The following is a 16,567-nucleotide window of genomic DNA, read 5'->3' as shown; positions in this document are numbered from 1 at the left end:
AAGCCACCTCCTTCATGCTCAAGCACTGGGTGAAGAGGCTGAGGGAGGTTCACAACCGGATTGTTTGAGCATGAAGGAGGTGGCTTTGCTTGTACGTTGCTTTGCAGTTGGGAGATACGGGCTTCGACCTCTAGGCGTTAAGGGGGGGTCTTTCCTGACGACGTTTATTCCTGTGCTTCGAACTCCAGGTATCTTACTCTCTTGAATTGCACGCAGGCGTTCTGGCATTTTGATGTCCGAGACACTGGGACTGAAAGGAGTGAAGGGCAGATCGCTTCTGCTTACGCGGGCGAGCAGATACGGTCAACACGAGGTTGAGACGAGGCATGAGTTATTGTATTGGGTTGATCTTGGACTGGGATCTACTTTTTTGCGTCCTACGGGATGATGCTGTATGTTACTGTTTAAGGCTGCCGCAACAGGCAGGCGAACCACAAGTCACACTAGACACTTGATGAGATGTCAGAAAACTTCATATACCCAACAACAGAGAGACTACTTATCAAACTCGAGCATATTATTTGCAAATCTAGAGATATTGATCATGTCAACAAGCGACCTGAGCCGGAGAGAACGGAAAGGGTTCTGGCATACTTGCGCGCCACCTCACAGCCGGTGAACAACAAGGGTGTGGAGTGAAGTTTTTGCGATACATTCACTAAAGAAAAGCCTGAGGCAAGATTGCGACTATCATTGTCTTTCATGTTTGAGTTTCTGAATTCAGTTGAGGCTATCTACCTAAGATCAAACGCAGGCCGACCAGTGCTCGAACTCCTCAAAAATAGAGATGAATACCATTCAATCCCCCGCAAGCACGGTTGGTAGCGGGCCGCCGTTTCGCGAACGTATTGGCGCAAGAGGTGCTGTTCCGGTTCAAAGGAGATTATACATTTGCGGTAGTGGAGGGGAGAAAAGGACGAACGCCTATGAACAGCAAGAAGGGCGGATACATGATCCATCCGCTCGGCAACTATCAGGTGTCATACAGCCGCTCAACCTATTGCTTCTTGCCCTTCGCCTTGTAGAAAAATCTGATAGATAAGCATTAGAATTGGGCGATTTCAACGATGTAAATCGGGCAGTGGGAGAAAAACAGCAAAACATACCCTGCGAAGACGCTCTCGCCGAGACCAACGACGCCCAGGATGCCCAGTCCCAGGCCGACGCTCTGCCAGGTCAGGCGACCACGCTCGTACAGACCCCAAGCCTTGAATCCCAGGAATGCGCTCAGTCCCACGACAGCAGCCAGGTTTGTAGCGACCAGAGCGCTGCTCTGGTTGTCGCTGAGGGAGGCGAGCTTCTGGGTGATCCAGTTGTCGGCCTTGCGGGCCTTGGCAGCAGCCTTGTCCTTGGCCTCCTTTGCTCGCTTCTTGGCCTCCTCCTCGCGCGACAGGCGATCAGCCTGGGTCTCGGTCTGGATCTCCTGCTCCAGGAAGTCGGAGGGGACGGTGCGGACAGAGGGGGCATCTACGTCGACCAGAGAGCTGGTGGAGGCAGACTCGGTGGACACGATCTCGGGGGGCTGCGGGGCTGCGGCCTTGGGGAAGATGTCAGTTCTTCATTGTCTTTCTTAATGCCTGCATAAGGAGCGTGCAAGCGGGCAAACATGATCAAAGCCGAGCTCGCCTGGTTTTGCCAGCTGGGAAAGGGACTCCGGATGTAAAGGGGGTTGAAGGAACAACGGCAGGCCTCGATGCGACAATGAAGATTGCTTACCTCCTCGGGGGTCTGCTTGGGGCCCTTGGCTGCAATCTCAGCGTACGACACTGTTGAGGAGATCCAATCAGTACTCCGTGCGTCTATCTTGGGTGTGGTCATGCGACTGGACAGGAGGACCTACTGTTGGCCGGATTGAATTGTGCTGGACTGCGCAAAGGAGTGTAAGGCAGCTGGGGGGTCGATGGCAGCTAGCTATAGCTCTGACAGCTTGCTCTGATGCAGATGCGACGAGAGTCGGAGGATGTGTTGAATGTCAGATGATGGATGGATGAATGGATGGACAGATGGATGGTGTTTCGGGGAAGCAGGTTGCATGTGAAGGGCAAAACCGGGCAGGCTGGTAGTAGGTGCTGGCTGGCGTGATTCGATGGGGGGCCCCCTTCCATTCGACAGAGTGAGTGGTGACGGCACTGCCTCACTGGTGCTCTCCGCTGTAAAAAGAGAGCTTCCCAGGACCTCCTCTCCCCTTGTCACCAATGACGTGAGGCCCCCACTTCCGTTGCTAGCATTCTTCTTATGCGCCTGCACAACCTTGAGGCAAGCAATTTGGACGCCGGTGCTGCTTTCGGATTAACCACCACCTAGGAACAAGGCCAATCAGAGCACAAGCAAAAAAAACCCTCCTCAACATTGAAACTTGAGGTCAGTATCGTAGACCTGCACTACCTGCTTTGATACACACGTATTGCTATGTAATGAATCTATGCTTCAGGAACCGAGAATGATATATGCGACTTCTGCCTGATTGACTGACTACCTCAAGGACCATTCGTACGTCTTGGTTCGGTACCTAGGTATTTCCATGTAAGCCATTAGAGTAACAAGGGCAGGTCACGGCACGCCAGAATGTTAGGTGTATGATTCAAATTGTTGTTTTCATAATACATTATGTACATATGATGGTGCACTTGCTACCGTGATGGCCACAGCAAGGGGCCCTGTCTAATTCTATGCCCGCCGCCCGTAGATGTTGTACATTTTTTACACCAGCATTCATTGGAGTGGGGAGGGTCTCGTTCTTCTTCTTACTCCGACTCGTCCTTCTTCTTGTCGTTCGCAGCCGTGGCGTCGAACGCCTTCTTCGGGACATTGTGCTCTGAAGCTGCGATCCTCTTCTGCTCAGCTGCTGCTGCGGGTTGCTCGGAGCTGGGCTGCGGCGCGTCGACCTTGGATTGGGCAGTCTCCGGGGTCTGGTCTCGATCGGCCACCGCCGGGAGATTAGTGCTTCCTGCGGCCGATACGCCCTCGATAGTCGGGGCTGGCGCATCTGCCTCCTCGTCCTCGTCGGCTAGCTCAGAGCCATATATCTCGGGATACTTTCGGAAGCAGTCTTGCATACCCCTGCGCACATAAACGTCAGCGATCAGTCGCCCTCAACTCCCTGATCAGTGCGACAGGCATGAGGTGCACACTCACTGGAACTTGTCAATGCAATCCATGCCCTTGGGCTCCTCGTTGGAGTAGACAAAGCAGCTGAAGGCGGTCTTGAACTCCTCTCCGCAAGGCCCGTGGGCCATTCCTCCGAGACAGGGGCAGTCCCAGTTGATCTCGCCCGTCTCCGGGTTGAAGGCGCCCTGCTGACCTGCTTCCTCCTCCAGCGCGCCCGCTGACTCGGCGCCAGGGCCGGGCGCGGGAGAAGTCGTGGGCGCCGCAACTACAGCGCTAGCTACATCATCTGGTGGTGACGAGGTGCCAGACTGCTTGAGGGACTGGCGCGCATTGGCATCGGCCTGCTTTCGCTTCTCTTCGATGACGACATCGACGGTAGGGAGATCGGAGTCGGAGAACTGGGGCGGCGCAGGGCCTGTGCGAGCTGTGGAGGAGGCATTCGTGAGTGACTACCAAACAAGGAGGGCATCAATGAATGGGAGAGAGGGACATGGATACTTACGGGTCACCTCGTCAGCGAATATGGGGCTGGTGTTATACCAGTAGACGGCAGCAACGGCAAGACCCCATCTGACTGCTGAGTTCTTCCAGGTGTGCCTCTTGTCGGCCGGGGCTGTGGTCAGCAAGCGGCGAGGGCTGGAGGTGAGGGCCGGCTGCCGGAGCGGCCGCAGGGCCCGGGGAGACGACCGGATGGCGGCGCGAAACATGGCGGAAGGCAGGATTTAAGGGGGAGGATAGTGAACGGCAAAGAGACGAAAAGAAGGGAAGATCCGGAAGGGAAGGGTGCTCGAAGTTCAAAGGCGTTCACACTCCGACCATGACAAGATCCTTACGCGGAGACACAGTGAAAGATGGTGTTGGCGTTGGCGGAAGCAAGGTGATTGATAATCCACCCAGCGGCCCGGGGCAAAAATTCTGGCATGGGCTGGGCTGGCTGGCCCCGGTGCGATTCCCTGCATGCTGGCGAGGCAGGGGCCACCTCAGTATTGATATGGTACTGTACTGTACACTACCCTAAGAGATAGATTCTTATCAAAACCCACGTAGTTACATCTAGCGAGGTAAATAAAATTAAAATGAATAAAAAAGTATACAGAGATTGTAGGTTTACAAGCATGCCAATCACATATATTGAGTTGACTGGCCTTTTCACGCGCAATTGACTCGCATTCGATGTGGCCGCAAACTTTGAGGCTCTTCAAGGGTTGACCAACCCACTGGTAAAAGAGTCGGTGTCCGTGCACAGTACCTACTAGGGAGGTGCTGGCACCGTCCTGTCACACTACCTAGGTACCTACATACACACATACATACACATACTAGGTACATGGTCTGACTGATAGCCGATCAGGATGATTCAGTACGGACTCAGTCCTTGAACACCTTTTTTGGTGCAAAGCAGGTTACTCTCGTGTCTTTGTCTACACCGGACCAGCGGGCTCTCACCGCGATGGTCACGGCCAATGCCAATTCCAGCGGTGGTGGTGGTGCTGCTGCAGGTGTCATCGAATGGCATCCCGCCGGCATCTTGCAGGACCATCCTGCTACCACACTCCACGATCCTGCTCATGACAGCAGCCCCTTCGCCCTCGTTATCCTCAACCAGCCACTCAGGGAGATTCGGACACTAGAAAGGCTCTGGAAGAATTGTGCGACGCTTGACTCTGTAATCCTAACTTCTGAGCTGTCCAATACTAACTTGAAACCTTCCGCTAGCTTTTTTCCACGTCGCCGCAGATGGTGGTGCGAACAGATTATACGAAGCCGGCCAAGCTGGATCTCCTGGCTCATCGTCATTTGTACTTCTCAAACCGCCCCATCCTCAATCCATGTTGTATCTCTGATGCTGATAGCTCTTGTAGGATGACCTGGATGTCATCATCGGCGACCTGGACTCGCTAGATGACCATGTCCGGCAATATTATGCTTCGGATGGCAGGCGAACAGAGATCAAGCATATCGCAGATCAGTATTCTACCGATTTCGCAAAGGCCGTAGCCCATATCCGCTCCACTCAGCCACGTCCTGTCGACATTGTCGCAATGGGCGGGCTCGGCGGCCGGGTCGACCAGGGCCTGAGCCAGCTTCATCACCTATACCTCTTCCAGGAGGATCCCCACTACATCCAGGGCAGGATGTTCCTCCTGTCCGGGGAGTCACTCACGTTCCTCCTCAAAAAGGGTATGCACAGGATACATGTCCGCAACGGCCGCGAGGAGGTCTTTGGCAAGTATGTCGGCATCATCCCCGTCAAAGAGCCGAGTATCATCTCGACTAAGGGGCTCGAGTGGGACGTGACCGACTGGAAGACGGAGTTTGGCGGACTGATCAGCACAAGCAACCACGTGCTTCCAGAGACGGAGGTGGTGGAGATCAAAACTGCGACGGACGTGCTTTTCACCATTGCATTGAAGCAATCATAGACGGGCCCAGCTCACGGATGCGACTGGCCATGGGTTGGCAACTATAGAGAGGGTGAAAGACGGGCGAAACAGGCGCATGTCGTGTACCTTTACGCGACTTCATGATTTTTGAATCATTTGATGAAACTATAGCCCTATCCCAATACAGAGATGAGCTCGCACATCTAATCAATGACAACATGGGAGTCAGGGTCCTCAATCTTTACCGGAACGCCTCGCTGGTATATGACAAAAACAACATCAAGTGAGCAACTTCGAGTGAGCGGCTCTTCCAACGCCAGAAAGCCTCGCTCCTGGGTGTTCAACTCATTCTTGCCTTGGCTCATCGCTCATCGGAGGAAATGCAGGCATAACCAGCAGAAACCGAAGAAGAAGATGACGCCTGCCCAGAATATCCATTTGTCCTCTCTCGTCCTCCTCTCGATCATCCGGATCGTGTCGCCCGAGACGCCCAGGGTGTTCGCAACCGAGTAGAGCCTCTTCTGCGTATTCTTCAGCATCTCCCTCTGCGATCCCAGGTCGCCCAGCACCGCCTGGCCGCGTGCAATGTACTCATCCAGCGCATTGTTGGTGCTGGCAAAGAAGTTCTGTTCTCGTAGCGCATGCGACTCCCTTGTCATGTCGTTGCTGCCCATCCCGACACCGCCGCCGCCACTCGTATTCCTGGCATGCCCATATCCACCGTAGCTGGTCGAACTCGACGAGGTCGCATTGGCGTACGGGTTTTCGGGGGTCGCGGTCACAAATGGCCGCCTCCCCAGCAGCTCATTGCGATTCTGGCTGTGCACCACATCGTCACGGGCGGACTTGAGCGCATCGAACTGGGTCCTGTAGTCGGCCAGCTCGGCGCGGAAGTTCTTGATACGCTCAAAAGCCTTTTCTTGCTTGGCAGGATTGAGCTCCTGCTTCGCGAGGGTGTTGTACTCGTCCAGAGTGCGGGCAAAGCCTGTCAGGCTGGCGGACAGGGCCCCGAGAGCAGCAGGAGTGAGAGCATTCGGGGCGGGCGAAGAGGATTCGGGAACGGCGACGGGGGCAGTGGAGAGGTTGGCCAGGTCTTTCCGTATGGCCGTGCTCTGCTTGAGCGCCGAGTTGAAGGTTGTGTTCTACGAGCATATGTCAGTGCTAGATCAACGAAAGGGGAAGACTCGCGCCGCACCATTGTTCACGATCACGCCTCAAGGGAGTTCCACCATCAAATAACAGGTAGTGAACTCCTCAGAATCAACGCGAACGGGGAGGAAGTTGAGAATAAGGCAAGCGTTGCCAACGTGGCCAGAAGTGTCTACTGATGCGCGTCTCGGCAACAAGGAAATTGTGTCTTCTAGCAGCCAGCTATAGGGCCGCACCCACACAGGCACGCGTATTATCCTTGGATGCAGGTAGGTGGCCAGGGCATGTGGCACTATGAATTTGGCGGGTCACCGCCTACCAAAACGAGGCTAGCGACTAATGGCTTTATTCGGGGTACCTAGGTATTGCACAGCAAATTCAAGGTGGAATACTGATATCCCTTGTGCAAAAGGTTTCGTCTCTGGACTACCTTGTAGATTCATTCCTTGTATGCCAGACATAAAGCTTTTTCTTTACATTCCTCGGCCTGAGAGACTCACTTACAGTTCCTGAACACAAATCTCTGGATCACGCTTCAAGATACTTGAGCTCCGGATTTGGTGTGGGTTAGCCCAGCACGATTCCAGCCGTAGATTTGGCTCTGGGTGTCATTAGTGAGTGGAGGCAGCGCTCTATCCGTTGTCTTTGAGTCGCAGAGTTCCATCGGGGTAGGGTCATATGCAGCTTGCTAATAGAAATTGAATGTAAGCATTGATCTTGAATTAGAAGAGCAATTCAAATGTGTCCAATTGCATCTCAGATTGAGGTATCAAGCCTTTTTTGCACAACATACACCACGCTTCAAATGAGTGGCCAGAGCATCGTCCCTTCTTGCGTCACTAATTGACTGCCACACATTACCCAACTACCTACCTGACCTACATAAATCCATGTTTTGTCTCTCGATGTCATCTAATCAAGAAGATCGATGACACTCACATCCCGGCCCCCAGGATCAGGATCTCTAACGCCGTGAACGTTGCTAACAAAGTTCAACGTGCAAGAGTCATAAGGCAACTGTGGATCCTACCTTGCCCGCCCGCCCGGCCCCGCCACTACACCATTCCGGCGGTGCAAATGCCGACGTCGGCACCGCTGGCGGAAACTAGAGCCATGCTGCCTGCTTCCCAACGGCGGCCATCAGGCCCATCACCCGCTTTGGGTGCCGTGCAGCCGACTCTCCTGCAGCTTTTTACTCCGTATCGCCTCCCATCAATAAAAATAACGCGAAGATAGCGGAGATGGTGTTTGTTTATTCCCGCGAGCTGTGCACGTTGGTGAATGGCCGGCGAGGGCAGACGTCTCTTCCATTTAAGTGATCGTCTTGGCGCCATCCTCACTCTGAATCCTCTACTACCTCTTCGTTCACTCACGCATTGCCTTTGCAGGCTATTAAACGACATGATAAGAATACTATAATACGCCGCCAAAGCTATAACAATGGGTGAACACCTCGGCGACGATGACGAGGAGAAGAATGGCCATTCCCAGTCACAATCACAATCATCCCAGAGCAACTCCCTTTTAATCGAAAGCCCCGCTGCTCTCGACCCTGACGAGGGAACCCACGGCCTGGCTCATGACAATGACAATGAAGACGAAGCCAATGGCGCCGGTCCGCCCGCAGAACCCCCGAGCGAGAGCCCGGTCGCTTCTCCCGGCGAACCCCGCGCTGGCGATGCACCGGACCCAGTGCCGCCGCCGTACTCCATCTTCACCCTCTGGGAGAAACGCTTCATCGTGCTGGGAGCGTCCTTGAGCGCTTTCTTCTCGCCGCTGACAGCCCAGATCTACCTCCCTGCCCTCAACGTCCTGGCCAAGGACTTCAACGTCTCCGCAAGCAAGATGAACCTGACAGTCACCACTTACATGGTCTTTCAAGGCATAACTCCCATGTTCGTGGGTGGCTTCGCAGACACCGCCGGCCGCCGCCCCGCCTACGTCTTCTGTTTCGTTGTATATATCGCCGCCAATATCGGGCTGGCACTGAGCAACAACTATGTGAGCCTGATCGTCGTCCGCTGCCTCCAATCCGCCGGTTCTGCGAGCACGGTCGCCCTATGTCAAGCTGTTGTTGCAGACACCATCACCAGCGCGGAAAGGGGCCAGTATATAGGAATCACCGTCCTGCCTATCGTGCTGGCGCCCTCGCTCGGCCCTGTACTGGGTGGTATCTTGTCTCAATATCTTGGCTGGAGAGCAATCTTTTGGTTCTTAACCATCCTCGCCGCCATTTGTTTGGTTCTGATGCTGCTCTTCTTCCCCGAGACATGTCGAGCAATTGTCGGCGACGGGTCGATACGGCCACACCCGGCTTATCGCACAGTATCTCAGCTACTCAAGGATAGATATCGCCGGCGGAAAGCGGAGAGGTCGGGCAATGCGCTTGACCTCCAACGTACTAACACCTCCGCCTCCCGAGCCTCTCGCCGCAAGCTAAAAGTCAAGTTTGGGAACCCGCTGAACTCTCTCTTCCTTCTCTTTGAGAAAGAGCTGGGCCTCCTACTCTCTTATAGCGCCATCGTCTTTGCTGGATTCTACGCCATTGCCACGGCCATGCCCAGTCAGTTCGCCGAGATTTATGGCTTCGATGACCTTAAGGTCGGTCTAATGTACCTGCCCATGGCTGGAGGGTCTCTTGTGGCAGCATTTATTGTCGGCCCGACCATGAACTGGAACTACCGACGACATGCAGCAAAGCTTGGTCTCCCCGTGGACAAGCGTCGACAGGAGGACCTAAGCAAATTTCCCATTGAACGCGCCCGCCTGGAGATTGGTCTGCCGCTGCTTGCTCTCGCCACCGGAGTCCTTCTCTCCTGGGGTTGGGCCCTTCAATATCGCGCAAGCGTAGCAGTTCCGTGTGTGTTGCTCTTTCTGATGGGAGTTGGAATGATTGGGTTCAACAACACATCGAATGTCCTCATCGTTGACATCTATCCTGGCAAAGCCGGAGCTGCAACCGCCTCTAACAACCTGAGTAGATGTCTACTCGGTGCAGTAGCCAGTGCTGTGATCGTGCCCATGATTAATGCTATGGGATCTGGCTGGGCCTTCACCCTGATCGGACTGTTATATCTGGTGTTTGCACCGGTTTTATTACTGATTATGAAGTACGGTATAAAATGGAGAAAGGAGATCCGAGATAAAGAGGAGCGCAGAATGGCAGCGAAGGCGGAGAAGAAGTCCAGACAACAGCCGCCACACGATGAGGTCGCTGACGACACAGACGAACCTGAGCCGAGTGCCAGGGTAGAGAAAGATTGAGATGGCAGGCAAGAGATGCACCACGCTGCGCATTGAAACGGTGATCAAGACTTTATGAATGACGTCTGGACAGTTTGCCTCATTACGTGCGAGTCGAAAAATATACTTTTATAGAGTCTATCAGTATCAATAATGTTATGAGTGAGCGCTGCGCCCGTCTATCATCACCATGCACCTCAAACCATAATGCAAACGTATGGATGTCTCACGCCGTCCAAGTTCAGAGGCAAGGAAAATATGCCCACTTCAGCTGTCATCCAGAACCTTTCCATAATTTTGCCCCCGAAGAGTCGGTGTATCGTCCGAAAATATGCAATTAAGAGTTACTTAATCAAAGCACGCAGGCGGCAACTACGATCGCACACCATGCGCCAAGGCCGCTCACGCCAAGGCCAAGCCTCTCAGCGCCTGAATCAGAAGCACGCGTTGTCGTTGCTGCCGGTGCGGAGCTGCCGGTCGGCGTGGAGCAGGTCAAGCAAAGGGAGGTGGAACTTGCGCCAAGTGACGTTTCCGGGCCAGGCTCGAACGGCTTGGTGCCAACAGCAGTGGCAGTGGCTTTGCCGATGGCTGATACCAGGTTAGCACATTTCCATTATGGCGGCTGGCCATGAGGCAGGCGGTGCCTCCTGTACCAAAGGGATAGATTGGGAGGAGACTCACCTGTCTTGGTTGCAGTTGGAGCAGTGCTTGTGCATTTACCAGTCACGGATGGCACAGCATTGGCGCCAGTGCTAATTGCAACCAGGTTGTCGCCGCAGTCGTCAGCCTGGGCAAGATGCAGGTTGCGGTTATCCTGGTCGTACACAACGTAGGCTGCGCGCAGGAAAGAGTCACCCAGAACAGGTGCATCTGCGTGGAATTGTAAGTATTGGAACCAATGGCTAGATTATAAAAGATGTGTTTTGCTTACCATCACCCGCCAATACACCAAGAACGCAGACTTCGTCGCCGGGAACCTCCCAAATGAAATCCGCGTACAAGACTTGGATGACCTTGTTGCCGAAGCCAAAGTCCACGCTGCCTTTTACGTCGGCGACAGAGCAGTCGACCACGTAGAATCCCGATGAACTGTCGTACTCGGCGCCCGGGAAGCTTTCTCCAATTGCCTCAAAGACCTCAGTCGGCAGACGCGTGAGGGTGCCGCCGCTGTCCAGGAACACCGGCTGATCACCAGTGCCCAGTGTGGTAGTAGTTCCATCAGGCAGCGTAATGGCAATCGAGTTCATGTTGATCCAGTATCTGTCGGCTCCGTCGGGTGTCTCGAGTGGGTCGAGGATCGGGCACTTCTCGAGTGATCCGATGAACTTGCCCGTGTCGAGACCACCAAAGATGACGGAACCATCCTTGTCGTCGATGTTCCTCAAGTCCAGAGTGAAGGCGCGGCTGTCAATCAGTCCTTGGGTCACCATGCTGTCGAGCACAAAGGAGTATTGTGTCTGGGCATCTGACGTCGGTGGTGAGAGACCAATAATGCCAAGAGGGATATCATAACTCTCGAATCCTACACCAAAGACCTGATTTTCGATGGTCACGGAGCCAATTGTGACCATGTCCGTGACATACTCGATTGTGACATTGCCCTTTCCATATCCCAGGATGTCGGCATAGCCGGTATCCTCAATCGTACTGCTCTCCGTATAATCAAATTGAGGAAAGGAGTTGCAATAATCAATCTGCCCTGATTCGGAACAAGTTGGGTTCACCCAGAGATCCGAAGAGCCGGTATCGAGGATGAGGGTGATTGTCTGGGCGGGCGTGCCAATGTCCACATCAATGGTGTACGAGGTGCCACCTTTCTGGTTTGTCACGGTGACATCATCTTGCCTCCTTGCAAGCGATGCAATGTCTCTCCTGGTTAAGTTGCTAGCCGGTCTCTTGGCTGTGACAGATGAGCGAACAATGCCACTGCCTGATCGAGGAGCTTTGGAGGCGAGGGCGAGCGAGGGCAGCAGAGCGCCGGCGAGAAGTGCAAGGGTCAGCATGGTCAAGATCAGGAGGAGGCCTTGGCACGCCGACTCCTGAGGCTCAAAAGAAGAGATGTCGGTGGTTCAGTCAAGCTTCTCGCGTGCAGAATGGGGGTGTCAGCCGCCTGGATATATACCAGGGACATTTGGTAGCTGGGCCTCTGCCAGGCGAGTTACCGCCACCCTCCGTTGTCTGCCAGCGCCGTGATGAGGCTCATAATGAGTAGAAAAGCCTTACCGATAGAATTGGTCAGAGGGGCTGGGTTGCTTGGCAGTCCTCTAGGGGACTGACGGTGCAAGGTTAGCCAGCGCCATCTCTTCAGCCGCTCCCACCTCCAGCGAACGAAATCCTCGCCCGTGGCAGATCGTGGGATCTGCAGGTCCACGCTGGTAGGGGGTCCCCTACCCTAGCTTCCCTAGCACGAAAAGACACCCAGCACTAGCCGGGCCAGCGAATCCTCAGCTGAGTGTGTTAGGCTCTGATTGGGGCAATAGGCACTCTCGGTGCTCTCTAATTTGCCAAGACGATGGCACAGCATGATAGCTCATGTCTACTAGCGAAAGTGGCTTGAGTTGGGGCCCCTTGGCGAGGCTCATCTCTGTGAAAGGAGCGCTCCCTTTGCGTCCATGGTAGGCACACATTAGACTAGCGTCCCCGTTGCACCTTAATTCGGGTAACCTTTATGCTTCTTTATTGAGTGACATGATTTACCAACCTTAAACTCACGATGCAGACATTCCCGCATAACATAACAAGCCCGTTTATTACCTGAGAAGCAACTACCATGCTGACTATCACCAAAGTAATCAACAAGTGTATACATCTACGGACCTGCCCGGATCCTCCAGATTACCAGCTGAACGCTGGCTCTGTGCGGCGTGGTAAGATTGTCAAGGGGCCTCCGGAACCGCCGGGGGCATCTCAGCCCCCGATGCGCGCTGGTATTTAGTGCATAGAAGGATTGAACCACCACTAGTCTTATCGAGTCGCCCCGAAATCTGTATTACTTGGGCCGCAAAGGTGCTGGTAATATTGGGCGATTACATTGTGAGACATGGCACATGGCACATGGCCCCAAGAACTGGGCTCAGTGGACGCAATTGGAGTCTAATACGCATGGAAGTCACGTCCCCGGCTCTTACTTAGGTATCAATATTACAGTGTGTCCAAATCTTTCCCCGGACCTGCCAGGTAATTCCTCATTCAATAAGCTTCAATCCTCCTCAATTGCTTGGAATAGTATTTTTAGAAACTGCGCACCCCACATGGAAGCTAAATCCCACCTCATTCTCGCCTTTCATGCCATTGCTTGATACTCCATCATTGGGCTTTCGTCTAACAGCAATAAACACAATCTCGACTTGTATGTTAATGCCAATTAATCAAACCGTCCCGATCAATGGCTACTTGGGTCCGTTATACAAAATTTTCGTTTCTGCTGTGGCATCATTTGATGTGGCCATGAGATTTAAAGACTCGGCTGCCACTCGCGCGAATCCTTAGCCCTGGGTGCAATGTCCCACGACCAGCAATATATTTTCAAGCAACTACTGAATGATTTCTTGAAAGTTGAGGACCTAGCACATGAGCAATCGATCCGCTGAGACGGATAGAATGTCACAAGATCTGGTGGCAGGTCGGGCAGGAGAATACCGCATAAACTCCTCATTACAATTGCCATGGCGTTGCTCTTGCTATGCGACAATACCAGCATAGGCAAGACCGTCCTCCTTCGCGCTGGGAGGTGAACCATATGTATAGCTACCTGGGTATGCGACGTGTTTCTAGAATCAGTATGAACTTGATTGCACTTACTATGCTAGGTTTGCCGGCATGCTGCAAGGCATGATTTATTGATTTCTTGCTCGATCGCGTTGGTCTAAATTTTCAATCGCCGGTACGCAACGCACCCAAATCGGGAGCTGATGGATACACGAATGCCACCATTACTACGACGGTGTTGCATCTCTTTAAGCCATAGTATGTCAAACAACTGCCAAGATAATGTTTCCAGTATTTCAGGCAATCGAAACAAACATAGCCAACGCTCGGAACGACCTGGAAAATGCGAGAGCCCAGGGAGACCAAGAGCCCAGCCGCTTCCCCAGGGACGTCGTTCTACTAAGTAGGTAGTCGTCCTACGTAGCGCATACGACGGAGGCTCTATCAGCCATGGCGAGATTCGAGAAAGTGACTCATTCACCCCAAAAGTCCAAGACCCAAAGACTCAAAGTCAAAAGATATCTGTTCATTCGAGAATGGTATATTAGAGTGTGCGAATAGCTGACTGAAATTCGCAAAGCTTCTCAAAGTACCTTTAGTCTCTTAGGTGCCGCTTACCTAGGTAGGCTCCCGTGCCCGCCCCTCTCCTCCCTCCCCCTCCCCCCGCCTTTTGCTTTGGTATAGGTATTGGTAGCGCTTATCTTGATGGTAATCTTGCGCTGTGACGCCCTGTGAATTCCGGCGCCTTGCGATTGACATGATCCAGTGCTGGCTCATGAATAGCGCCAATGCAGGCAGTCAGCTCGGATATCAATCAGCCCGGAGTGACCTAAAGCGGGGAAGCAGGTACAATAGAACACAGTACATGTGCAAGGCTCCAAGGTCTTGTTTCAGTATTGTCCAAGATGTTCAGATAAACAGGGTCACGATAATGAGGTCAGGCACAGACGGCCATTGATAAGGGCAGATGGCCACTATCCACTAATCGGTATGCACTACAAACCTAACCTACCTATTTCGGTAGTTTGACGAGAGACTACAAATGTAGCTATCGCGAGACACCACGATGACTTAAATACCCGGCCATCGCCCTTCCAGCCATCTTCTGCCTCATTTCCCCCGTCTCCTGCCCCAAATTGCCTCTGCTAATCAACCGGGAATCCTCTGAACAGCACCAGTTTGTTGAGTTGAAGCCCCAACCTTCAAACATCAACTCTCAGCTGCCTACCTGCCTTGGTGACCTTCCAAACAAGACGATAGAGCACACCGTTGACGCGCGAGTCGGCACCAGCATGACAGATTCGCACTCTGATGCAAGCACGAGGACTCTACGCGCAGGATGTTACTGCAAAGCCATCCGCTACGCGGTAACACTTCCAACAGCATCCCTGCCGTTGGGAGTACACCTCTGCCACTGCTCCGTCTGTCGTTACACTCACGGGACGCTGTGCATATTCCATGCTGAGCTGCCCCGGGGCGTCATACCCGAGTTCATAGCCCCTTCTTCCCGTGACAACCTCACCGGGTACACACACGCCAGCGCCAAGAGCGAGCGGCTCTTTTGCTCAACCTGCGGCTGCCATATCGGCGATGTTGGCCTAGACGGCGAAGACGAGGGCGAGTGGGTCATCGCAACCTCGTTGTTTGACGAGAATGACGAGGACCTCTTCCAGATCAAGACCCATTGCTTCACCAGGAGCGCCCCCGGCGGTGGACTCTTTGAGTGGCTACCGAGGATCGGCGACCGGGAGGTCAAGGTCTGGAACCCCGGCCCGGACTCGGTGATGTGGCCCGGTTCCAGCGCCGAGGAAGCCCCACCAAAACAGGAGTTTGATGCCAGCGGCAATGAGGTGCTTCGTGCCGAGTGCCACTGCGGCGGCGTTTCTTTCACTATCCCACGGCCGACAGTTTCAGCAGCCACGGAGGACCCGTACGTTGCTGGATTCATCTCACCTCTCGATCCAGCCAAGTGGCTGGCGTGTCTCGATGTCTGTGATGACTGTCGGCTTGTAGATGGGACGCACGTTGTGGGCTGGACATTTGTGCCCCGCGCCCAGATCCAGCCAACCATGCCCCCAGAGCTCGCCCCGTTTGGGACCATGAAGACGTTCGCTTCATCGCCAGGCGTCATGCGCGGCTTCTGCGGGGTCTGTGGTGCCACCGTCATCTTTTCCTGTGAGGGGCGGAAGCCGAGTGACGACAGCCACGTTGTCGATATTTCGGTCGGTATCCTGCGAGCCCCAGAAGGCGTGAAAGCCGAGAAGTGGTTAACATGGCGAGCCGGCCGGCTTGCGTGGGGCTCGAGTGGCGAACGGTACGATTCGCCCTTCACAACGAGCTTGGGGGATGGCTTCAAGCGCTGGGCAATGGAGCATTATGGGGAAGCCCCGACCTTTGAGATTGGGTAACACTTTGAGCTGTTCATTTGTCGCAGAGACTGATCCATGTGTTTTGTGACCTTGGCCAACCTCTCCAGCGGTATGGCAAAATTGGGAATCGTGGTCGGCTCCAGGTGGTCAGATAATATAAAAACGAAGAATATCAAGACATTATCACACTGCGCAGCAGCAAAATTAAATCTGATAAACTCACCCCCTTCTTCAATATTCATTCGTAGCGCAGAAAGCGCCTATATATGAATTGCTACCAAATCGTCCGCCAGGACTGTGTGCACATTGGACGGCTCAATGAAATTTACGGAGCGTCACGGACGAACTAAGTGATTGTCACCAGTGCGGCCGCTCATAGTTGACCAAGGGCCAAGAGTCCAACACGACCACCTCAGCCTACTTTTGCTACCAGGATCAGCCAGCCTTTTTGCGTGCGCCAAGCTAAATTAATTAGAAGGTTGCCTCTACTGAGTGGCCAGACTGTACTACAAGGAGGGTATGAGCGAGGGGTCGGCGGCCGCCAGCTCCATACGTTATGCAACGACGCTCATTAACGAACCGCGATGCTACAGTGACTCAGCAGCC

The 16,567-nt window shown here is 53.7% G+C and overlaps 7 protein-coding genes across 7 annotated transcripts; 3 read left to right on the top strand and 4 right to left on the bottom strand.

The window, feature by feature from the left end:
• Positions 1 to 997: 997 nt before the first annotated feature.
• Positions 998 to 1,818, bottom strand: UCRPA7_4066 (putative mitochondrial intermembrane space import and assembly protein 40 protein; the record flags this gene model as incomplete). The annotated part of the gene is made up of 3 exons (XM_007916620.1): positions 998 to 1,031; positions 1,107 to 1,537; positions 1,717 to 1,818. 3 exons carry the CDS (start codon positions 1,816 to 1,818, stop codon positions 998 to 1,000), a joined length of 567 nt encoding a protein of 188 aa, XP_007914811.1.
• A 926-nt stretch (positions 1,819 to 2,744) lies between these two features.
• Positions 2,745 to 3,815, bottom strand: UCRPA7_4065 (putative mitochondrial intermembrane space import and assembly protein 40 protein; the record flags this gene model as incomplete). Its single annotated transcript, XM_007916622.1, has 3 exons — positions 2,745 to 3,060; positions 3,136 to 3,532; positions 3,611 to 3,815. The coding sequence occupies 3 exons, from the start codon at positions 3,813 to 3,815 to the stop codon at positions 2,745 to 2,747; spliced, it is 918 nt and encodes a 305-aa protein (XP_007914813.1).
• Positions 3,816 to 4,558: 743 nt separating this feature from the next.
• Positions 4,559 to 5,531, top strand: UCRPA7_4064 (putative thiamine pyrophosphokinase protein; the record flags this gene model as incomplete). Its single annotated transcript, XM_007916619.1, has 2 exons — positions 4,559 to 4,774; positions 4,971 to 5,531. The coding sequence occupies 2 exons, from the start codon at positions 4,559 to 4,561 to the stop codon at positions 5,529 to 5,531; spliced, it is 777 nt and encodes a 258-aa protein (XP_007914810.1).
• A 329-nt stretch (positions 5,532 to 5,860) lies between these two features.
• On the bottom strand, positions 5,861 to 6,690 carry UCRPA7_4063 (putative transport protein bos1 protein; the record flags this gene model as incomplete). Its single annotated transcript, XM_007916616.1, has 2 exons — positions 5,861 to 6,634; positions 6,688 to 6,690. 2 exons carry the CDS (start codon positions 6,688 to 6,690, stop codon positions 5,861 to 5,863), a joined length of 777 nt encoding a protein of 258 aa, XP_007914807.1.
• A 1,391-nt stretch (positions 6,691 to 8,081) lies between these two features.
• UCRPA7_4062 (putative major facilitator superfamily transporter protein) lies at positions 8,082 to 9,905 on the top strand (the record flags this gene model as incomplete). The annotated part of the gene is made up of 1 exon (XM_007916617.1): positions 8,082 to 9,905. The coding sequence occupies one exon, from the start codon at positions 8,082 to 8,084 to the stop codon at positions 9,903 to 9,905; it is 1,824 nt and encodes a 607-aa protein (XP_007914808.1).
• A 592-nt stretch (positions 9,906 to 10,497) lies between these two features.
• Positions 10,498 to 11,887, bottom strand: UCRPA7_4061 (putative candidapepsin precursor protein; the record flags this gene model as incomplete). The annotated part of the gene is made up of 2 exons (XM_007916618.1): positions 10,498 to 10,754; positions 10,816 to 11,887. 2 exons carry the CDS (start codon positions 11,885 to 11,887, stop codon positions 10,498 to 10,500), a joined length of 1,329 nt encoding a protein of 442 aa, XP_007914809.1.
• A 2,997-nt stretch (positions 11,888 to 14,884) lies between these two features.
• On the top strand, positions 14,885 to 16,000 carry UCRPA7_4060 (putative duf636 domain protein; the record flags this gene model as incomplete). The annotated part of the gene is made up of 1 exon (XM_007916621.1): positions 14,885 to 16,000. One exon carries the CDS (start codon positions 14,885 to 14,887, stop codon positions 15,998 to 16,000), a length of 1,116 nt encoding a protein of 371 aa, XP_007914812.1.
• Between the last annotated feature and the right edge of the window lie 567 nt (positions 16,001 to 16,567).

The sequence above is a fragment of the Phaeoacremonium minimum genome (assembly GCF_000392275.1).
Source record: "Phaeoacremonium minimum UCRPA7 unplaced genomic scaffold PA7_03_scaffold_323, whole genome shotgun sequence".
NCBI classification, from domain to species: domain Eukaryota; kingdom Fungi; phylum Ascomycota; class Sordariomycetes; order Togniniales; family Togniniaceae; genus Phaeoacremonium; species Phaeoacremonium minimum.
This window is presented reverse-complemented; position numbering and strand designations above follow the sequence as displayed.